Genomic DNA, 24340 nt, shown 5'->3' on the forward strand with positions numbered 1-24340 from the left:
AAGTATTAAAGCCTTCATAGTTTATCAAGTGGGTAATTAATTTCAAATGGTTTATAACCAGACTTTTACAGTTCTGCTTCCTTGTGGATAGTATCACATAAGCTGGAAAGAGAGATTATAAAGTCAGTACCAATGACAGAAGTAGGTCTCCTAGGCTTATGAAATAAGAAAAAAAAGCTCTCCTCAGGTCTGAAGGAATTAAGATTGGGCTTGGGTTGGAAGGGCAGAGTGATTATATATTATAATCATTGACTTCACCCTAATTTTTCCTTTAAGCTTACCTATATTTCTAAAAAAATTTTATTTTGAAAATACATATGCCTAGTAGTTTTATTTTCAACCTCTTATTTAAGTAGAAAATTCAACACAACATATACAAGAGTAGATAAAATATTGTAATGAACCTCCATATACCTGTCACTCAACTTTAACAATTATCGACACATGGCCAATTTCATCTAAACTCCCACCACTTCCTCCAACATGCATATTATTTTGAAGCAAATACAAGATATCATTTTGTCCATAATTATTTCAGTATGTAATCCTAAGAGATAATGGCTCTTTAAAAAACAAAACAAAACAAAACCCCCAAAAAACCCAATAGAAGTCTTACTGTACCCAAAAGAGTTAGTCAAAATAATTTTGTAATATCAAATATCCAGTGTTTACATTTTCAGTTATCTCAATATCATAAATGTTATTAAATAATTCTACGTAGGATCTAAATAAAGACCACACATGCAATTCATTGATAAATCTTTTAAAATTCATGGATTTCTCCCTTATTTCATTTAAAAAATTCCCCATTTTGGTTTGCTTGTCCACTAAGAATTTCCCACCATATGTATTTTGCTGCGTGTATCCTTGAGGTGCTACTTAACATGTTCTTTTCTTCTCTGTATTTCTATAAATTGGTAATTGAATGCAAAAGCTTGATCAGGTTCAGGCTCAAATTTTTTTTTTCCATTATAGACTACTGTATAAAGTATCTCCTATCAGGAGGCATATAATGGCTGGTTGTCTCTTTCTGTGATTTAGCAGCCATTGATGATGTGTGTTCTTTCTAAACATCAAATATTACCACAGGCTGCACTGTCCAGTGAGATAGCCACTAGCCACACGTGGCTATGGAACACTAAAAATGTGGCTAGTCTGAATTGAAATGTGCTATAAATGTAAAAACACACACTGGATTTCAATACTTGGTACAAAACAAAAGAATGTAAAATATCTAATTTGTTTATATTGATTACATGTTTTAAATGATGATTTTTTAGATACATAGGACTAAATAAAACACTATTCAAATTAATTTCACCTATTTTACTTAAGTGTAAGAAACCTAAAAATCACATACTGGCTTGCATGATAATTCTTTTGGACAGTGTTGCTATAAGACATAAGGGAGATGTTAGGTCCCAGTCCCATTTTCCCTGCTTCTTATTCCTGCTCCCCAGAGCAACTATTAGTCATTTCTCTGCTGTTGTGTTACTTCCACACTTCCAAGTAACAAGCTTATAATTATAGCATTTATTGAGCACTTATTATGTGACAAGTATATTCCAAGCTCTCTACATTATGAAGTCATTTAATTCTCAGAACAGTCATTTCAGAGATGAGGAAACTCAGGAACAGAAGGTTAAGTAACTTACCCAGTCACAAGTAAGTGACAAGAGCTTGGATTAGAATCTTATTAAAACCTGGGCATCTGGGCTGCAGGTCCCAGGCTCTTAAACACTTTACTGTACTCCTCTTCTGCTTACCCTCCAGTTTCCTTTTTTTTGCTTTTGCTTTTTTTTTTTTTTTTTTTACTTGTAAATATTATCTCTTAACTTCCTACTCTGGAAGATGAAGATTTTACTTTCTCACACACCTGCTCTCCACTTCCAGCTCCCACCCCCTCCCCGCCCCCAAACTTGTTCTACCCTGGGACTTAGACTCCCATCATCCTCCCAATTTAATTGCATAATTTTTGTTAAACTCATATTCAGTATATATTACATATACATAGATAATGTTGTGTTCTTTAGTATTTTCTTTCTTTTAGAATATTTTTTGTCTTTCTGGAAAAGCCTGGTGTGTTTCCCCAGACTCTATACCCTGGTGTATTTACCTGTTCCTGGTTGGGCCCAGTACTTCAATGGTGGTTCACTGTCTATAGCTTTTCTTCTCTGTGAGCTTGTGGCTCTTCAGATCCTCACTTCCTTAATATATATGCCATAGTAATATTTGTTTATATAAATATATAAATAAAATTTGTTTAAAGGCATGAAAGAATTACAAAGACAGCGAGGATTTGAAGAGTCATGATCCTGGGAGAAGGAAAGCTGTAGAGGATGAACCAACATTGAAAAGTGTGTGTGTGTGTGTGTGTGTGTGTGTGTGTGTGTGTGTGTGTCTGTGTCTGTGTCTGTATTATGTGTATTTTCCAGCTTTTCTAGTTCTTGTAGGGAGTTTGCTAGAAACTAGACTGACATATCAGAAATAGAAGTTCAAGGTGATAATATCACATACCTACCACAGATTCTCCAATGGCTTAAGTCATTTAGGACAAAACCAAGTCCTTATAGTTTACTTGCCAGGCCTTACATGTTCTGAATGACTGTATAAATGAGAGTAAAAACAGATGGGTCTGAAGAGACATGAATGGAAGAAAGCACAAATTTGTTTTACCACTCACCAGTGCACTAGTGTACTAACAAGTGTAGGACTTAACATTCCAAAGAAATATACTTATGCTAGTGGGAGTCATCCGCATTTAAACTTTTCTTCTATTTTCATTATTTTTAATTGAGATGTAATTACAGATAACGTATAGTTTTAAAGTGTTCAATGAGTTTTGGTAAATGTATATACCTAAGTACCAACACCTCAATCAAGATATAGAGCACTTCCATCACCCTAGAAATTTTCCTCCTTGATTTTCCTGTTAATTTCCTTCCTTCAACAGAAGCAACCACTGTTCTGATTACTTTCCCCATAGGTCATATTACTTTTTTAAACTGCAAATTATATCACTACCATGCTGGTCACAGTGCCATAAGTCTTTGGATATTGCTAATGTTGTATTTTCATTGTTCATATTTCACCTACTTTTCTGCACCCCAGATTCTTGGTGTTTTAAGGTTAAGTCTTAATTGACTGGTCTAGTTCATAGCCTCTTTGAAGAGTATAGGCACTATATTAACAGAAGTGGTCACACATTATGATTAGGTAATACAAGTAACCAGGTCTTTTGGAATACTATTGAACTATACTAAACTATTTAAAAATTAATTTTTAGAATCCCAACCCTTATGTTTCCATGGCAAGTCACATACATTATAGCAAGCCTCATTAGCCTTTGGAAGTAGGCAGGGGGAAGTGGTATTCCCAATTTATAGGTGAGAAAAAGATTCAACAAATAATTGACTTACACAAAGTCCCCTTCCCATTAACCAGTGGTTCCAGGGCTACATTTTGATTCTTTTGCTTATTCCACTATCCTAGGCTGCACGTACACAAGGAAAGGGCCTGCTTGTATGCCAAACTTCAATTTCCTTGTTTCTTCTCCGAAAATTCATAGGTTGCCCATTCCTTCCATCCTCCAGCATAGTGTTGAGCACTAAAAACATACATCAAATAATTAGTTCTCCTGCTTTACAGCACAAGGTTCACAGGAACTTTAGAGATAAGAAATTTAGAGATTTAGAGATGCAATGGCTTCTCACCATACTATTTAGACTTTGAGCCTATTTGAAAGATTGTAGGATGAAAAGTAGAGACTCAGTCTATAAGAGTCTATCCTGCCATTGCTAACATAGTAATTATAAGAAATTCTTCAGTAGGCCAATAAAAATATACCCATGAAATACTGCAATACATACTCTTAAACCCATTTTTATCCTTCATCTACACACCTGTTAAAGCCCAGAGATATTGCTGTGTCCATAGCTTTCTTGCTTCTCACTCCAGCTAAACAAGAAAACACTAGACTGTCAGATTTGGATGGCTTTACTTCATTGTACTTCTCTTTGAAGTCTTTTGGGTTCATCTGTAGAGCTTCATCTACGTTATCCACTGAAAGAAAATGTTACGAATTTTGATTAAATTTTAGATACAGTTACTGGATATATATTTCTAATGAATCAGTTAAGACACATGTCACTTACATGGTATATTGACAGACCCGGGGATTTTTCCATACTCAAGAATTTCCCATGGTTCTCTAACATCAATTAACATAATTTTTTTGGACTTCAAGAGGTTTTTAAGTTCCATATAAGTGACATCTTTACAAATAGCAGTACAAAAATTGTTGCAGCTTCCTTTTAGTGACTTCAAACCTGGAAAGAATAAAATAATTTAGGTACTTTCAAAATGACATCTCTATTAATATCTGGAAAGAGTAGGTCAAAGGAATTTTCCCCATTGTGCCGGTCAGCTAACCATATTGATCTTTTGACCTTACTAAACTGTATAATCAATGTATATATTTTGCATACAGCCTGACTGAACAGTATAAGATGCAGCCCTATCCTCCTGCCCTGCATACTTATGGCTGGTCTTGGGCCACCTCCAATATTCTACTCTCTCCAAGCCCTTTAATTGGAGGGAGAGTTTATAAATACACATTCAAAATTTGGTAACTGAATTTTGCAAATAGTTTGTAAATCTTACCCTAATCTAAGTTTTTCCTGTATAGTAGAGTCATATTAAACCGACGTTTAACTTTCTCTAATTCAGCAAGGAGTGGGGCGGGGGGGAGGTGTGGAGAACAGGAAGAGTAATCAGTAAGACTGGATTTCCTGCCTTTCCACTTGGTAAGCAAAAGCCTGAAGCAAGCATGGTCCCTTTAAAAAAAAAAAAATTATTTATTTATTTGGCTGCACCGGGTCTTAGTTGTGGCAGGCGGGATCTTCATTGCCACCTGCGGGATCTTCACTGTGGCATGCAGAATCTTTTTTTAGTTGTGGCACGTGGGATCTTTGTTACAGCATGCGGGATCTTTAGTTGCGGTATGTGGGATCTAGTTCCCTGACCAGGGATCAAACCCAGGCCCCCTGCGTTGGGAGCGCGGAGTCTTAGCCACTGGACCACCAGGGAAGTCCCAAGCATGGTCCCTTGATGAGTCTCAGTTCCCCCAAGCCTCTCACGGTATGAGTCTGTACTCCACACTAATTATTTAAAGCTATAGTGTGTGTGTGTTTTTGTACAACATGGCTTCCACTTGTAAATTAACCACTTCATCTGATGCTCAACCAAAGAAACAGTGGACTGCTCCTACAGTGAAGAAAAACTGGCTGTTGGAAACACTGAGAGATGATGTGTGGTTCTCTTGAGGGATTTTCAAGAGTAATACACGCTATACCTAATTTTCACTTTTTGAGCTTAAACTTTGAATAAACTCCAATTTTGCTGTTTCCACACTGGTAGATCCAACCTCACCTGGTTACTCCCTACAGCCTACATTACAGGATTCACAGTCCAAGCTTCTTAGTACGTTCTATAATGTCCTTCAACCCCCCCCACCCCTTACCAATATAACTTACCAAACCTCCTCCTCATTGCTTCTCTGCCCCAATTATCCTACCCTCCAGCAACATAAAAAGTATACATGTGCTCTAATCTCATTTTTATAGTGGAAAGAGCAGGAATTTTAGAGTCAGATAAACCTAGGTTCAAATCCTGGCTTGCCCACTTGGCTCTGTGACCCTGGGCAGATTACTTAAACTCTCTGGTACTTAGCTTCTTATTTGTAAAATCGAATAATATTATTTAACCTTTTAGAGTTGCTGTGAGGTTTAAATACTCTATACAGTGCACAATAAATATCTATTTTCACATTTCCTTCATGATTTATGGACATTGTTCCCTCTGAAGGGAATACATTTCTCTAAGTCTAAGTCTCATACTCTAAGTCTCTTTTATGACCCTGTTAAATGTCACTTGTCACCTCCCCTTTGATACAACAATTCCACTTCTAGGTATCTATTCTTGTAAAATACTTGTACATATGCACAAAGAAGCATGTACAATGATAATTATTGAGAACTTTTTATAATAGCAAAAAACTTGGAAACCAAAATATCCATCAATAAGGGACTAGTTAAATAAACTGTGGTAATTCATAGTAGGGGATATATGCAGTGGTTAAAAGAGTTATATGTGCTGCCATAGAAAGCTTCTGAATACCTAGGTGAGAAAAAAAATTACAGAAAAGCAAGCACAGTGTAGCTCACATTATATATAGATATCTATAGTATATAGTATATATATATATCTATGGTGTATAGTATATATACAGAGAGATAGATACTATAGATATCCATATATATACTAATCTATTATATATATTAACACACATAGTATTTTCATGTGTACATATATTTATGTATACTCATATCTGGGGAGAGTGCATAAAGGGGACTCATGCTGTGCTTTATTGTTTGTTTTAATATAATGAGAATATAATCATGTATTACAAGTAGAATTTTTTAAATGAAACAGGCACCTTTTCTCTAACACCTTCTCCAACTCAGTCCTTTCCATTGCAGTCTCATTCGACTGGGCTGTGTGTGGTGATGGTTTGTGTGTGTCTAACCCCAAAATGGTGAAGTAAACTGTATCCCCAGCAGGACGTCTGGCAGATTAGGAGCTCAATAAATGATATGCTGATTAAAGGTAAAACCAAATAACAGAATTTGCAGGAATGACACCTCTTCAACTACAGAGGCTGTACCAAGAGTTAAAATGGAATAACTGGGGCGGGGCGGGGCGGGGAGAAAATGTTACGCTGGGGCCCCTGTATCTTTATCCACAAAGGTTGTTGCTAAAGGAGAGGCAGCACGTAAAGCAAAGAGAAGGGACTGGAGGCCTGCTCTGGGTTCTAGACCCACCTCCTCCACTGACCACCTTCGCTTCTCTGGCTTCTGTGTCGCCAGCTGTAAAATTAGGGGTGGTACTATTACAGCCCTAACGTGGCAACCGTAGGTTTCATAAGCCCATGAGTGCTGCCCTCTAGTGGGTCACAAGTATAACTCGCAAGACTGGGCTCCTCATTGCAACTCTCCCCGGCAGGAACTGGCCACTGAGCTCACTTCTCTGAGTCGCGAACTGACCTTCATTGCTCAGTCAAGCACCCATACATTTATAACTGCCTTCCCACGCGAGCTCCCTGGAGCAACGTTTGCCCCTCTCCCTCTCCGTGCGTACCCCGAGAGCAACCCCAGTAGCCCGGAATCTGAAGGAACAAGAACTGCAAGTGGGTGTTACATTCCAGGTGCCAAGTGTACTGGGTCTGACTTTTTTTTTTTTTTTTTTTTTGCGGTACGCGGGCCTCTCACTGCTGTGGCCTCTCCCGCTGCGGAGCACAGGCTCAGCGGCCATGGCTCACGGGCCCAGCCGCTCCGCGGCATGTGGGATCTTCCCAGACCGGGGCACAAACCCGTGTCCCCTGAATCGGCAGGCGCACTCTCAACCACTGCGCCACCAGGGAAGCCCTGGGTCTGACTTTTAACTGGAAGCCTTTAAAAAAGAAGCGATCCCCCTCACCAACGCCATCCCTTCTCAGGGGCCCGAGGTTAGGCGTTCTCCCTTTCCCCGGGAACCCCGAGCTCACCCCAGAGCGCAGTCTCTGCGGACCCGAGGATCGCCAGGCGCCCACTCAAGTGCAATAGTTGCAGCAGCCTCATCTCCGGATCGAGCCTCGGGGCTACTAACCACTTCCTCCTCCTGGTCCTCCTCCTCCTCCCGCCGCCCGGCGAACCGCGCCGGGCTCTCGAGCGCCCTCCAGCCAGGCTCCGGCCGAACCGGGTAGTGCCACTAGGAGTAATCGCGGACGGAAACGTGCCCTGCTGTAAAACTGCCTGGTAAGAAACTAAGGGTTGGGTTTGCTTTTTTGTTTATGATTATTATCTTTTTAAGGAGAGACAAAGTTTAAAAGTGGAAAGAGAATATAACAAAGATAGTATTTAAATATATAAAGTAAATAAATTTCTCCAATTTACTTCATAACAGGATTCTCATGCATTGAATTAAAGCAAAGCACATGTGCACTTTTCTAAGAATTGCTCTTCACTCCCATAGCTGGTTCAACTGATGTCAGTATTAATCTCATGCTGTCATCTTTTCCCCACAACATGATGATATTTGAGTATATTTGATGATAACTCAGAGTCAGGTCCAACTAATTTATAAAATGTGTTCGTTTCCAATTGCTACTATACCACAAACTTATTGACTTAAAACAACACAAATTTATTACGTACAGTTTTGAAGGTCAGAAGTCACTAGGCTAAAATTAAGGTGTCAGCAAGCCTGTGTTCCTTCTGAAGGCTGTAGGGGAGAATTTCTGTACTTAAACTTTTCCATCTAGGAGAGGCTGCCTGCATTCCTTGGCTATTGGTCCATTTCCCCATCTTCAAAGCCAACAGTTTGGCATCTTCAGATCTCTAATTCCGACCTCTGCTTGTGCTGTCACATCCTCTTCTCTTCCTCTCACCCTTCTGCCTCCCTTTCATAAGGACCTTTGTGATTACACTGGGACCACCGGGATAATCCTGATTTAATCATATGCACAAAATCCTTTTGCCATGTAAGGTAACATATTCATAGGTTCCAGGAATTAGAACACCTTGGTGTGTGGTTGTGGAGGGAGCATATTCAGCCTACAGCATATAAAGTTTCTTATTACCTTGTTTTTACTTTATTCTCAACTTGGTTCATTACCTTATTTTTAATTTATTCTCAATTTGGTTCCCAAGGATAATGAAAGCCATATTTAACTGCAAATGGATTCACAGTGAAATTTTTTAAAATTAGTTTCCAAATGGCATTATTAAAGTATGTGTTCAAGGAATAATTTCATTAAGCATGCACTTTTAAATTATTCAGCTTTCAATAATTTAATAATAAAATGACTTCAGATTTCTACACCAATGACAACATTTACAGTTATGTTTTCCAAGTCATTTGAAGTAACCATAGTCTCTGTGTAATCTACTTTGTGGATTGACTTTGAACTAAGATGTCACTAAATATTGTAGATTCATGTACTCTCTGTGGCATCCACATCATAAACCACAGGTAGTATGGACACAGATATGGAAACAATGTACTTGGCCTCAATGAATCACATTTAATCTAATTTACACTTTTGCAAGAGCACATATTACTAAACAATTCTTTTCAAGTGTTCATGACTGATTATTTGAGAAATATTTTTCTGTAGGATTTCTTTTTCTGAAAAGATGAATGTGTCCTCCTATAACTAGCACAGTGCCAAACTTGGTTTATTAAAGAGGGCTTAGAGCAGAAAGATCTTGTCAAACAGGAGTACTGATCATTGCTCCTTGGACAAATGTCCAAGTTCTTCCTTCAGAGTCAGTGTGACCAAGGGAAGTAAGGCTTGAAGTGGAATGAAAGGCAGAGAAATAATGTAATGTTTTCTGGGAAAGGTCTACTAGTGATGAGTTGATATGAGTCATTAATTCTCAAACAACTCATTTTATTTTTCACCACAATGCAAGTGAAAGACAATTGGAAAGGAGAGGATTTTTAAGTGACTTGGAATTTTTCCCATTTCTTTCTAAATCCACATCAAGCCCGCAGATTTTAGACAAATCAAATGAAGAATTAGGAAATGTATTGCCTTTCATGCAACGTTTTTTCCAAAAGTTTATCAAAACTTGAACATTTTTTTTTAAAATTTATTTATTTAATTTATTTATTTTTGGCTGTGTTGGGTCTTTGTTGCTGCGCACGGGCTTTCTCTAGTTGTGGCGAGTGGGGGCTACTGTTCGTTGGGGTGCGTGGGCTTCTCATTGTGTTGGCTTCTCTTGTTGCAGAGCACGGGCTCTAGGCACGCGGGCTTAGTAGTTGTGGCTCGCGGGCTCTAGAGCACAGGCTCAGTAGTTGTGGCGCACGGGCTTAGTTGCTCCGCGGCATGTGGGATCTTCCCGGACCAGGGCTCGAACCCGTGTTCCCTGCATTGGCAGGCGGATTCTTAATCACTGTGCAACCAGGGAAGCCCTTGAGCATCTGTTGACTCAGCATTTTCACCGCCAATAGTTTATCTACTGAAAATATCTGCACAAGTAGGCAAAGATAAATGTACATTAACAGGGGACTGATTGGGAAAAAATGATACATCCATTCACTGGAGTTCTAAGCAACAAGTAAAAAGAATGAGGCTGGTGTGGAGATATGTCCAAGATATACGATCAAGTGAAAAAAAATCAAGTTGTAGAATAGAAAATAGACCGTAATTTAACCTGTGTTCTCTTTTAACAAATGGTAATCATATAAAAATGTAGTACAAAGGCATATTGTATGTGCAAAGACAATTCCTGAAACTATACACAAGAAACAGAAAATAGAGAAGAGGAAATGTTACCTCTGAGGAAAGCAAATGGGAATGAGGGAAGGAGGAAAAGGTGAGGAACTTTATGTGAAACTTTCATGTATTACTTTTATAATAAAGAATGTATCTTTTAAAATACACGATAAAACTTAATATATGTATAGCCTATAGCTTAGCAAAGTATTCCATACATTTTCAGACAGAACAATGACGGTAAAATTAAGATACTTAACATTATTTGAAATGTATACAGAGCTGACCTTAAGCACATTTATATTTCTATTTGATGTTTTGTCATAATGTCTTTGCAATAGCACTAAAAATATACTTACTAGGTACCATTTAAAAATAATTTCCTTCCTTTGAAGAATCCATCAAATAGGAATCCAAGGCTCTTTCCATAAGGCCACACCTGTCCCCTGGCTGAAGAATTGTGAAAGATTACAAGAATCGTAGAATTTATCTGTAACTAGTGTTGATGTCTGCAATATCATTCAAACAAAGTATTTTTCAACCAATTACTTTTACTAAACATATGCAAAGTGCAAACCAGTTTAATGGGTAATCGAGCTTCGAAGAGGTCTAGGTATAGGTCAGGAAATTTTCTAATAAAGAAGTGAAGGAATTCCCTGGTGGTGCAGTGGTTACGAATCCACCTGCCAATGCAGGGGACACAGGCTCAAGCCCTGGTCCGGGAAGATCCCACATGACGGGGAACAACTAAGCCCGTGTGCCACAACTACTGAGCCTGTGCTCTAGAGCCCGAGCTCCGCAACAAGAGAAGCCACCGCCATGAGAAGCCCGTGCACCACAAGGAAGAGTAGTCCCCACTCGCCACAACTAGAGAAAGCCGGAGCGCAGCAATGAAGACCCAATGCAGCCAAAAATAAATAAATAAAAATAAATTTAAAAAATTTTTTAAAAAAGTGAGAACGACAGGTAAGACAACAATAATGAGAAAAAACAAGAAAATATATGATGTCTGATGTGATTTTATTGCACAGAAGAATGTGACGGCGAGAAGTCGGAGGCTGTCCGGGCACGCTGTCCAGCAACAAGTGGGACTTAATCCTGACTCCAAGAACACCTCAGCTGCGCGAACTCCAGGCCACTATCAGGATCCAATTAACAGTCCACTTAACATTTTTCTAAGATTAGCCGGGGCCTACCTAGACCTGCAAACTTACAGGACGCAGGCGCGACGCGAGTCGGCCCCTCCCCGTCCACGCCCAACTCCGGGTGCGCGGCCACGCGAGGGGCGGCCCCAACCGCCCACCCACCGAACGTGGGGGCGGGCACACGAGGCCCCGCCCCTGCCAGCGGGAGGGGCGGACGTGCAGGCGCAGTCTCTTCCGATTGTAGAGGCGGCCGCCGGGCCTGGCAGGGTGAGTTGGGGCTCGGTGCTGGGGTCGCCGCAGTTTCTCCGTCTTCGTTTCCACAACCCCGGGCCCTTGTGGCTTGACTGGCCTGGGAAAGAACGCCCCCCGCCCCTCCCACGTTCCCTCGCCTTCCCGATCCTTGGGGGCTCCAGGCGATCACCGAGGGCCGCGTGAGCGTGGCCGGGCTGGCCGGGTGTCCGGGCTGCGGCGGGAGGAGCCGGCGAGGTGGGGCGGGAGAGGAGCCGCCTCACCTTGACCAGGGTCGCGACGACCCAGCACCCTTCTGGCCTCCTTTCCGCGCTCATCCTCACGGCGCATTTTCTCTTCAGAAACTTGGGATGTTTTTGTTAGAGACCAGAGGACGAGTCTTACCGCGGGTGTCTGGCAGCATCGTGTAGTATTAGGAACCCTGGAGATGGACTGCCTGGGTCCAAATCTCCATCCACAGCTTACTGGCTCCTGGCTTCTGCAAGTCACCTAACTACTGTGTGTCTCAGTTTCAAGTATAAAATGGGAGAAATAATAGTAACCTATCTCATAAGGTGGTTGGTGGTTGGGAGGATGAAGTGGGTTAGTATCTCTTCAGTGCTGAGAACCGAGTGCGATGCACAAAAAAGTATGTAAGTGCTGGTCATCTTTTTGAGCTTCTAAAAAGAGAGTTTTGTCTCTTTCTTCCTTTCCCCGGCATCCACGCCGAAAATAATCGCCCAAGGGTAGGGAAAAAGAGATTTTTTTCTTTTTTGAGAATATGGGCTTTTGTATGCACGGCCTTTTAAAAAAATTAAACATTTGTAAACAGTTGCACATCCTACATTAAAGAAAAGACAGGTGTGGGTAAACGCGGAAGTTGAAAACGAAAGTTTTGTTTGGGAAACCACGTGAGAAAAATGGCCAGAATTTATTTGTGCTGAAAACACTTAACATAGCGTGCCTGAGACTGCTGTCCTTAGAAAGGTTAGCGCTTGCTTGGCATCTGGGAACAACATGTTTTATGTTGTAGGGTACGGTTTATGCAGAAGTTTCTAGCCCCCTAAAAATCTGCACCAGTGAGTCTGTAATGGGCTTCCCTGAGCAGAAACGTTTCATAGACATTACTGGATTTTACTTATTGGGGGAAGAGTGTGGTGACCCCTCTTGGGAGGGAGAGAACGATAAGGAAACCTGCACTTGGATTCCTCTAGACTTCACCTGTGTCTTTTTCATTATGATCAAGCTGTACGTCCATACTACATTGCTGTCATAAGCGTTAGCCATGAATACAACTATATGCTGGGTTTTGTGAGTCCTTATAGTAAATCTCCAAATGAGAGGGTGGTCTCGGAACTCCCCAAACACAATATTGATGATAGACAGTATTTGAAGCTCCAATAATTGGACTTTAATTTTGTCTCTTTTTGCCTGAATGGGGAATTGAAGAAGAAAGCTATACAGATAAGTCACTGCTAAATAGTGGGTTACCATCCAAAATGGCTCTGTATGTTTAGACATGTACATGTGTCAGAAAAATCACTGGAAATTGACTCTACATTGCCAAGTTAAGTATGAGTCAGTGTTTTTGAAAAAAGGCATAGGTGTTTTATAGATTCTAGGTCAGCTACCTGGTTCTTTTGGTTATTCTGCCAGTATTAGCTATGTGTTAATGCTCATCTTTATCAAGAGTTTACCTGTGCAGGGGGTGTAAAAATATGACCAATTTCTCATGGGCCATTTTTCTTGGATTCTCTTAGTTACGCCTATCTCTTTCCAAGACATCAAGTTAAAAGAGTTGGAGGTAAGTTTGTAAATTGGGGGGTAGAAAGATCCGATTTGCTATTTGATTACATCTCTTTTCTCTCAATCAAGTAGAAGACCAGATGATAATTTGGAGGAGTAGGGAGAGGAGGAGTTGGAGGTTTGGGAGAGTGAAAAAGATTTCAGAAGGCTGTGTGAGGAGTATATAAGTGAGTTGGCCAGAAGGTGTAGTAGATAATGGGGTGTCTTGATCCGTTTGTGGTCATGATTATGAATTTAGTGGACCCAATCTCCTTTCTTACAAGACTTTCTCCAGCCTGATTGGATGCATTCATGGAGAAAGTGGTTAATTGGATTTGTCTAGGATTGGGGTTCTGTTAGAGGGGTGGTGTGGTAAGTCATTAAGGCTGTGCACACATATTCTGTTCTTTCTGGGTACATGTTAAGGTTGTACTCTTTGTACACTACCCCCCGTGCCCCTCCCCCTTTTGTCTGTTTGAAGCTAAGTGTGGCCATATGACTTGCTTTGGCCAGTGAAATACACTTGCAAGTGAAACTTTAAGAACCAGCACTCGATTTGCCACTTCCCTTTCTCCCTTCCCTGCTACAGTGAGCATGGAAGCACTTGTTGAGATGCAGCCTCTTGTCAGCCTGGGCACTAAAGGAGTATTGGAGTGGCTGATGGAAGCAAGCCGGCAAAACTTGAAGTTGTGATCAGAGAACAGAATACTTGAATTAGTGATTTTGCAAGGTGGAACTGTAGGGATAAGTGGATGTGGCAGTCTGGAGGGTGAAGGCAGTCAGAAATGAAGTGGTCAAGGAACTTGGAGACCTTCTGCATCTCTGTAACCCCTAAGGCCTTAATTTATTGCAGCCTTGTTCAATAGTGATGATCCTTGGACTTAAGGAAATGGCTCTTAAAATAGTAAACTCAAAAGCTTCCTTATGTGGAACATAGTATGACTAAATCAGGATTCAGAATTTGTTATTGAATTGAAAGATTCTTCCACCTTGATCAATGAAAGCAAATAAACAACCACAAAAATTACAGTATAGCTTAGCCATGGAGTAGCATGGTATTAGGTAGGATTTAGGATATAGTGGTTTTAAAAAATGCATTAACTTGTATCTAAAATCTTTAGAATTAACTTTGAGTTTTTAAGAAATAGAAGGGATTTCTTTTTTTTTTTTTTTTTGCGGTACGCGGGCCTCTCACTGTTGTGGCCTCTCCCGTTGCGGAGCACAGGCTCCGGACGCGCAGGCTCAGCGGCCATGGCTCACGGGCCCAGCCACTCCGCGGCATGTGGGATCTTCCCGGACCGGGGCACGAACCTGTGTCCCCTGCATCGGCAGGCGGACTCTCAACCACTGCGCCACCAGGGAAGCCCGCTAGAAGGGATTTCTTAAAAATATATTTAGAGGAGCTTCCCTGGTGTCACGTGGTTAAGAATCCGCCTGCCGATGCAGGGGACACAGATTTGAGCCCTGATCCGGGAAGATCCCACATGCCGCGGAGCATGGAGCAACTAAGCCCATGCGCCACAACTACTGAACCTGCACTCTAGAGCCAGTGTGCCACAAATACTGAGCCCGTGTGCCACAACTACTGAAGCCCATATGCTTAGAGCCCGTGCTCCACAAGAGAAGCCACCGCAATGAGAAACCCGCACACTGCAACAAAGAGTAGCCCCCACTCGCCACAACTAGAGAAAGCCTGCGCGCAGCAACAAAGACCCATCGCAGCCAAAAAAAAGTTTTCCTTGTGATAAACCATAATGGAAAAGAATATATATATATATACACACACATATATATATACATATATATATATATATATGTCTCTGAATCACTTTGCTATCCACATTTTAACAAGATCTCCAGTTTGACTCACATACTGGCCTGATTTCTTAAAAAAAGCCAGTGTCTTAGGAAAGTAAGACAGTATTAGTTCTCCATTTCTTATGGGAAGAACAGTTGTAGATTAAAAGATACTAACTGACATAACCAGTACAAAGTGCAAACCTTGATTAAATCCTTATTCAAAAAACCAGTACAGATGATACTTTGGGTCAGCTGAAGAAATTAGAATATGATAGGATATGAGATGATATTAAGGAATTACTGTTAATTTTCTTAGAAGTGATAATGATAGGACGGTATAGGAGAATCTCCTTAAGGCAGTGGTCCCCAGCCTTTTTGGCAGCAGGGACCGGTTTCGTGGAAGACAGTTTTTCTATGGGAAGAGGGGGATGGTTTAGGCGGTAATGCGAGCGAGGGGGAGCAGCAGATGAAGCTCTGTTCGTTTGCCCCCCACTCACCTCCTGCTCTGTGGCCCGATTCCTAAACGTCGTGGACCGTTAGCAGCCCAGGGGGAGGGGACCCCTGCCTTAAGGGATGTGTGCTCTCTGCAACTTACTTTTAAATAGTTCAGCAAAAACAAACAAACATACATACATGTATAGATATGTCTATATACACATTGATATTTAGATAAAACCAATAGGGCAAGATATTTGAGATGTGGAATCTAGATAGTATATGGGTGTTCATTATCCTGTTCTTGTAACTTTCTTGGAAGTCTAAAATTTTTCATAATAAAAAAGTGGGGGAAAAACTCACAAAAAATGCAAGAGCTGGGCTTCCCTGGTGGCGCAGTGGTTGAGAGTCCGCCTTCCGATGCAGGGGACACGGGTTCGTGCCCCAGTCCGGGAGGATCCCACATGCCGCGGAGCGGCTAGGCCCGTGAGCCATGGCCGCTGAGCCTGCGCGTCCGGAGCCTGTGCTCTGCGGTGGGATAGGCCACAGCAGTGAGAGGCCCGCGTACCGCAAAAAAAAAAAAAAAGCAAGAGCTTAAAAAGGTAGAAATGTATTTCTCTTTAAGTAGTCCAGTGCTGGGCCGCCCAGTGCAGGGCCGCTCAGTGCAGGTAGGGCGGCCCTACTATGCTTGGCACTAGGCCTCCACCCCTGGCCCGTTACGGCTCTTGCAGCTCTGCCTGTCTTCTACCTGGTGAAACGAGAGAAAGGGCAAGGGAAGCACAGGAACCAGAAGCAGCGTACACTTCAGGTTTTTTTTATTCACCTGGACATCATACATGTAGGGAACCGTTGGTAAAAGTCAAATGTAGTTTGACTTTTTGTATAAAAAAAGTTTATTGGTTTAATAAAGATTTCTTTGGTTTCAGCTGGTGCTCACTTCTTCCTCCTCTGTTAATTTACTCGGCCCGTTAAACTTGAAGTCATTTCCATTTTAATATGCGTTAAGTAAAATACATAAAGTTTTAATTTTGAGGATTAATGTGTATTTTTACCCCCAATCTTTTCAGTAAGTAACAGATGCGGGTGAAAGAGCCATCCAAAGCTTTACCTGAGAAAGCCAAAAGAAGTAGAAGGCCTACCATACCTCATGATGAAGACTCTTCAGATGACATTGCTGGTAAATTATGATGCCTGGCATCCTGAATAGTGTTGCAGAAGAGAAATAATAATATATGTTTTTAATGACTGTTTTCTGCATGAACTTTAAAATCAGCTTGTCTAGATCCTGTGGGCATTTTTATTGAGATTTTGTTTATTTTACATTTGACTTAGAACTGGCATCTTGTTGTTTGTTTCTCCTGGCTGTGAAAACCAAGCCCTCAAGCCAGTGAGGTTGGCAGATGACCCTGGGGAGCTGCTAGCTTCCTGGCTTGCTTTTCTTTTTAGCCTCACGTCTTGGGTTTTAGCTTCTGAGGATTTTCCTTACTGACTTACCAGTTCAGTTCTCCATTTAAAAAGAGGTTTTTAATATATTATTTCCATTTTTAAGTGTTTTTAACTTGGATAATGTTTCAGGATAGATTGCTGTATTGAAGGAAGTCTGAATTAATGTCTTTAAATATTTGTTCTATTCTGTTAATAAGGTTTCTTCAGGGATTCTTATTATTCTTATGTTAACTCTCTTTTGCCTATCTTCCATAGTTATCATTTTTTCTCAAATCTTCTAAAACTCCTATTCCCTTTCCCTTTGCGTGCTGTTTTCATTTTTATTTTTTACTGTGTGTTCAGCAGTGTTGCTTTCACCTTACACTCTTTTAAATTTTGCATTCGTTTTTGTGGTGTTATTTATTTATTTTTTGATCCTAAACTCTGCTAGTCACTTCCTATTGCTCAGCCACCTGATCCTAAAGTGTTTGCTTCTTTTTTGTGGTTTTATTGCGTGGCAGCGATTGCTCTGCCATTTTTCCTTTTCCTTCCTTCCTTTTTCTTATATTATCTTAGCAAAGAATTTGTGGCTTTGGTTTTCTTTGATGTAAGGTTGCTTTTCCTGGGCTAGTTCGTTTTAGAACATTTGTGTAAGAAGGAGGGCCAGAGCACTGTTGAGACCTAACTGTTGAATTTGAGCTCATATAGGCTTTACTTCTTTCCAGCCACCAGGATTATGCAGCCCTGGGTTTTTTTCAGAATCCAAATTATCTCTTCTTTCCAACTGCTATAGAGATAAGGCTGTCCCCTGCAATTATGGCTTGCTTTTTTCTTTTCACTTAGTGAATGAGAAATCCCCTTTTTTCGATTCTTCTCAAAACAAAATTGGATATAGGGGTGCTCCTGCCACTGTTGTTGCAGCACAGAGATTTAGGTTTTGTTCTGTGTCTGCAAAGCATGCCTTGTTCTCTGTGAAATCTACTGCTGCAGTGTTCTCTCTGCTTCCTTCTGTGCACACCACTGTTTGATCTCTGCTGCTTTGAGGTGGGAGGCTTTCCACTTAATTTGTGACTTGGGGCTTCAGCTGTCTCCTGGTTTCTCTGAAAATGAACTCTGTATTTTTGTTTTCTGTTCTTTTTCCCCTTGGGTAGTTTTGGGGAGGAGAAAGGGGAAGTGTTAATTTTATGCCACCATTTGCAAACTGGAAGACTCCTTGTAAAATTTTTATTAATATTTAAAGTAAAAAATATAGAGATTTTGATTATTGTTTTTGATTTGTTAATGTGAAACAACTCTAGACTTTAATACATTTTTATATTTTTATTTAGGAATCTCTAGAGGACCTATTTGCCAAATGAAATTTAGACAATTGTATGATTAAATGAATTGCAGAAAACTGAGGAAATTTACTTATTAACGTAGAGGATATTTTTCACATTTTCCCCCCACAAAAGATAGTGAATACTGTTTAAACACTGGTTAGCTTTTGTAGGAAAACCTCAGACTTTTGAATTTACTTATAAAAAGTATATATGGTTGAGATATTTAAAGCTAATAGATTTAATTTAGGGGTCTAGAAGCTTTTTTATCTTGAATTCACTTATCTCTGAATTCATTAAGTTTCAGTTTCATAAGTCTAAATTGTAGAATCAGAGAATGGTTAAGTTTTACTCTGGCCAGATCCCACGCCAGAGATGATATAGAAGGTGTGTGGAATGATTTTTCCCTTAGAATTTTAAAATATAAAAACTCAAAGCAATGACATTTGGTAAACATTTCTAGGTCCTGTACTTGTGTGGTCAGTTTTGTCGGTCTTGCCCTGAGCAGCCCTTTCTTTAATGGCATGCATCCTTGCTTTTCAAACATAGGACTTCAGAATTACTCCTTTTATGTCTATTCTTATAACTTACTCTTGGTGTAAAATTAGAAGTTTTAATCTTTTATCAGATTTACATATTATTTTTGTTGAAACTATTTATTATAAGTAATTTGTCAGGAATCACATTCTTTATCTTCAGAATGAAGTGGAACTAATGCCTAGTCCCTAGTTAACCAGTAGGTGAAAAGGAATGCTTTGCATTCAGAAAGGGAAGTGGAGAAAGTTGAAATGTACATACTCCTTTTGTTTCCCTCTTCAAGGTATTCAGCCTCTGCTTTTGTTGTTTGGTTTTGGCAGATAGCTGTAGATTTGGTGTTTGGGATATTTGAGGGTTAGAAATTGAAGTGTTCAGGTATTTGGGAGGAATGGAAGTGTTATTGAACCCTTGAGAGAAGAATATGGTTATTTGATAAATTAAAAACATATTTACTCATTTGGGCCATTTGTCTCCACACAGTGCACACAGTAAGAATCTGTTATAAAGGATAATGAAGGACCATGCAAAATCATTTGTTATTTGGGAATAGTCATTAAGGAGAATTCTGAGGATTCTTGTTCCTGCAAATTATGCCTTTGTTTGTTCTTCTGTTTTCTTTCTCGCAACAATGGTGAAAATAGTATCATAGCAGAGCTAGCCCATGAGAAGATTTTACTTGTGTATCTTAGTGAAAGAAAATACATTCAAAATGCTTGATACATAGTAGCTGCTCAATAAATAATCTTCTTATTTATTAAACTTTTAATTTTTGAATTAATCTTAGATTTACAGGAAGGTACAACATGTATACAAGGAGGTCCCATTCAACCTTCATCCAGTCTCTCCTGATGTAACATCTTGTATTTCTATAGCACAGTATCAAAACCAGGAAACTGACATCGGTACAATCCTTAGAGCTTATTCAGGTTTCACCAGATATACATGCACTTGTGTGTGTGTGTGTGTGTATATATGTATGCAGTTTAATTACATATGTAGCTTTCTATAACCACCAGTCAAGATACTTGATTACAGTATCACCATCTTGAGTGCTAGTTATTCATAGCCCCACCACTGCTCCCCATCTAAAGCCCCTGGCAACTGCTAATCTGTTCTCCAACTCTATAATTTTGTTATTTCACAAATGTTTTATAAATGGAATCATGCAGTATGTATCCTTTTGAGTTCTTTTGTTTTTTGAATCTCTGTGCTTTTTAGTTATAGCATTTTAATATTGTTGACTTTTGCTTGCTAATGGTATCACTTTGGTTTAGCAAAGAAAGTGTTCAAATTTTTGTCTTATTCAGTAGGTTTCACTTGCCAACATGTAAGTCATGCTATCAGTGTGAATCATGTGAAAAAAGCAATAGTTGAGAATCTGTGGTCAGTTTGCTTGGAATGTTTAAAAGAAAGAAAATTCTATGATGGACAGCCAGTACTTCCTTCTGATGTTTGGTTGTGCCTCAAGTGTGGTTTTCAGGTGAGAAAAGTCTCTTTTATGTGAGAGTTTGTCTCAAATATTTTCCTTAAATCTTACTGTGAGCTCTGACTGTTGGTCATGCTTAGAACTTAAGATTAATTTATTCTGTGTTTAGATGTAACTCTCCAAGGCCGAGCTTAGAAATGTTTAAGGTAAAGTAAAATGTGTGTATGTTCAGAAATTAATCATGTGTGGTTTATAAATACTTTGAAAGGGAATCCAGCCCACTTGCAGTAGTTCTCATATGTGGTCCTGCCTTTACTTATTTGTATTTACTTAGGAAATGGATCCAAGTTTTGGGGTTTTTTAAAAATCTTTTTGGATTCATTTTTTTCTCTATGAAAAGTGATTATTCTGTCTTTTCTTTCTTTTTTTTTTGCAAAGTAATTTCTCTTAAGAGCTTAGAAGCTATTGGTATCTTTTTTTTTTTTAACTGGAGTATAGTTGGTTTACAATGTTGTAGAATCTATTGATATCTTTAATAAAGGAATTTTTAAATAAAATTAAAAGTATATATGTATTTTTTAGAATAAGAAGCATCTTTATTATCTCACATAGAAAGCCAGAAGTAGGGCCACTTAAAGTTACTTGCTTCAATGGAAAGAACATTAAAAACTGAATTTAATGAGAATCCTATTGTTTTCTGAAACTTTTCCCTCCTGCTTGAAACTAAAAACAAAACAAAACTTCTAGTGTGTTTGATTTAAGTTTTGATTAATTTGAAATAAACTTGTATGTAAATCATACAAAGGGTGTTCTGTTCATCTTTAGGGATGTGGTAAAAACTCAGAAAGCCAGCATTCATTGAAGCACTTCAAGAGCTGGAGAGCAGAGTTACACTGTATTATAATTAGTCTGAGCACATGGATCATTTGGTAAGTTAGATTTTCTTAGTACTTGTGTTCACTATAAAAACTGTCTTTGAGTTTTATAAGGTATGATATTTAAAGATGATATACCAGCTTATACTTTTTAGCCTAAACACAACCTATGGAATCATTTAAGAAAATTAACAGTATCCATGAATATAAAATTTAAGTAAAAAATTTAGTCATCCCTGTAGTTTTCTTTAACACTTTCTTTGTACAGTAAAGAAAAATTGTTGCTAGTTGACTTTTTGGTAATGAACTTGCTAAATTAGAATGTCAGAGTTTTAGTGGAGGAAGGTACTTCAGTCAGTCAAGCCAGTTGGCCATTCTCTGCAGGGGACAAGGAAAGCCTAGGCATAGATAGTTTGTAAAAACTTCTCAGGGGATTCTACTACTTAAGCCTGGTTGGGTACTAAGTCCAGTTCCCTCATTTAATATGTAAGGACACTGAGTATCATTTATTTACCTTTTTGTGGTTACAAAGTAAAGATCCAGGCACTAAAACAAGTCTTTTTGATTCTTTAGTCCCTTACCAGCATACCACACTGCTTCAGTGGTTTAACTGGACACTGTATTGAAAAGCTTTTCCTATATTTCACAGCAAAAATTTTCTCATGAATTTATAGACTCCTAGGGTTATTCAGATGAACTTTCAGGCGTTTTCAAGTTTTAAGACAAAAATATTTTAACTTTGTGCTTCATTTCAGGGTTCTAGAATTAATATAAGGATATTTTGGTTTGTAGGAGAGACCATCATCATATAATTTAATTCAGCCACAGGGTTGGATGCCTGCTTCAGTTGTGTTTTTGTTGCTGGCCCCAAGTAATAAAATTGGGGTGAATGAGGAAAGAATTGCTAGAACTTAATATGTAAATGAAGCATTGGAGCCAAGGGAGAGGGGTATGATCCCACAGTGTGGCGGGTCAATAAACATTTCTCTGTAGTCTGAATAGAGCAGTGGTCTGCAGCGATAGGGTGTATCAGAATCACTGGGAGGCTTGTTGGAATAGATTGCTGGGTCTCAGGCTTAGAGATTCTGATTTACTAGTTCTGGGGTGGGGCCTGAGAAATTGCATTTCTAACAAGTTCCCAGGTGTTGCCAGTGCTGCTGGCCTGGGACCATAGTTTGAGGACCACTGAAGTAGAAAAAAATGGTGGGAGAATTGAGTGGCACCTGGTAAAATAGGTTCATCTCAAGTGAATCTGAATTGGAACGTCTGTTGTAGCTCTTAGGACCCCGATTATGGTATGAATCATGATTTAATTTCAGCAAAAAAGCCTTACCTAGCGTAATCAATTAGGGTTGTTTTAATTTAATTGTTTTTTAAATTTTATTTAAATTTATTTTAAAAATTTATTTTATATTTAATTGTAATTTTGCTTTCATAGTTATATAGAGCTACAAGGATGGTGAATTTATTGAGTTTTGTAAGATGGATTTGTGAGATTTATATTATACTGAAAATAATTTTAAGTCACATTTGGGGGTCCATAGAATTACTTCTCTTTCAAAGAAAGAAATTCAGGCTTGTCACATGCATTTATAGAAATTTAAAGATTGTGAATATGTAAGGTCATGTTGGTATAATGCATTACATTTACAAAACACTTTCAATATGGTCAAACACTGTTCTTATTTGATCATTGGATCTCATTAAGATGAGAATAGATAGAAGAAACCTTTATTAACTATATGCACTAATGAGTAAACTTAGTGGAGGGTAGTTTTCTGAAAAGGAATGTGCTTTTCAAAATCTCTTCTCTAACCCCCTCTTCACAAATAAACTCCAAACAAAATAAAACACCTCATCCAGTCTTCCCTGTCTCTGTAAGTGGAACCTCCATCGCTTGAATATTTAAGCCAGGAGCCTGGCAGTTGTTTTCTTCCCCTTTTTATCTTACTTTATTTTTCAACCTTTTAACAAAAGTAAACATATGGTATAATGAATTCCTCTATATCCACCACCCAGCTTTAAACACTATCTGCTCACAGGATATCTTGTTTCATCTAGACCAGGATTTCTCAGTCTCAATACTGTTGTCATTTGGGTTGATAATTCTTTGTTGTGAGGGGGACTGTCCTGTGAGGGGACAGGATTAGCTCTGGCCTCTAACCACTGGGTGCCAGTAGCAGCTTTCCCAGTTGTGACAACCAAAAATGTTTCACAATTCTGCCAAATGTCCCCTGGGGGACAAAATTGCTCCTGTTTGAGAATCACTGACATACCCACATCAGCTTCTCCCTTTCCTCTTCCTTATCTTTTATATCCAATTCGTTAACTGCTTCTACCTGAAAAGATACGTCTGTTCATTTCTCTCCAGATCCACTGCATCTGCCCTGATCTCTCTCTATTCCTGATGCCATCCAATCTGACATGAGTCAGAGTGATGTTTTCAAAATGTAAATTGGATCTTATCACTCGCCTGCTTATTAAGCCTCTCGTGGCACTCCGTTACACTTAGGATAAACTACCAAAACTCTAATTTGAATGCTAAGGCTCTGTATGAACTGTCCCCTGCTTATTTCTGTAGACTTATTTACCTCATTTCTCTTGCCTCACCCTATGTATCCCCCTTACCCCATGACTTAAAGACAAAAGTAGATAAATACCAACTTTATTACCTGATATGCAAAATTATTGAAGATGCTTTCATAATATTTGCTTACATTGTATATTTTTTCAGGTGTTATGAGTGCGATGAAAAATTATCAACACATTGTAATAAGAAGGTTTTGGCTCAGATAGTTGATTTTCTCCAGAAACATGTTTCTAAAACACAAACAAGTAAGTTAATAGCAGTTGCTAAAGAAATTTGTATTAAAGTGTGATACTTTATAATTCTTATAAAGAGATAATAAATTCATAAAGAGTACTTTGGATTTTACTGTGACCTCTCAGTACGAGTGCCATGAATTCTTAGGTAGCAGTTTTGTGGTGTTATCTTGTGTTGTATTTACATAACTAATAATGAGAAGCTGGAGAGGATAGTGACTGGA

General features: G+C 39.2%; 2 protein-coding genes across 11 annotated transcripts in view; one reads left to right on the forward strand and one right to left on the reverse strand.

The window, feature by feature from the left end:
• Window positions 1–759: 759 nt before the first annotated feature.
• Window positions 760–7736, reverse strand: TSTD3 (thiosulfate sulfurtransferase like domain containing 3). Its single transcript, XM_067702498.1, has 4 exons — window positions 7604–7736; window positions 4155–4328; window positions 3903–4062; window positions 760–3607 (listed from the first exon to the last, which is right to left on the reverse strand). The coding sequence occupies exons 1-4, from the start codon at window positions 7674–7676 to the stop codon at window positions 3535–3537; spliced, it is 480 nt and encodes a 159-aa protein (XP_067558599.1). The 5' UTR covers window positions 7677–7736; the 3' UTR covers window positions 760–3534.
• Window positions 7721–24340, forward strand: part of USP45 (ubiquitin specific peptidase 45) — a 68817-nt gene continuing 52197 nt past the window's right edge. For 3 of the 10 annotated variants that reach the window (XM_067702484.1, XM_067702494.1, XM_067702495.1), the window contains exons 1-5: window positions 11623–11730; window positions 16779–16888; window positions 20300–20472; window positions 21244–21347; window positions 24028–24128. In XM_067702484.1, the coding sequence (XP_067558585.1) occupies window positions 16789–16888; window positions 20300–20472; window positions 21244–21347; window positions 24028–24128 (478 nt within the window). In that variant the 5' untranslated portion in view covers window positions 11623–11730; window positions 16779–16788. Of the gene's footprint in view, window positions 7854–11622; window positions 11731–13451; window positions 13496–16778; window positions 16889–20299; window positions 20473–21243; window positions 21348–24027; window positions 24129–24340 lie in introns of those variants that run through there. The other 7 variants (XM_067702485.1, XM_067702488.1, XM_067702486.1 and 4 more) reach the window with 7 other exon arrangements.

Source organism: Pseudorca crassidens, chromosome 13, assembly GCF_039906515.1.
Source record: "Pseudorca crassidens isolate mPseCra1 chromosome 13, mPseCra1.hap1, whole genome shotgun sequence".
NCBI lineage: Eukaryota > Metazoa > Chordata > Mammalia > Artiodactyla > Delphinidae > Pseudorca > Pseudorca crassidens.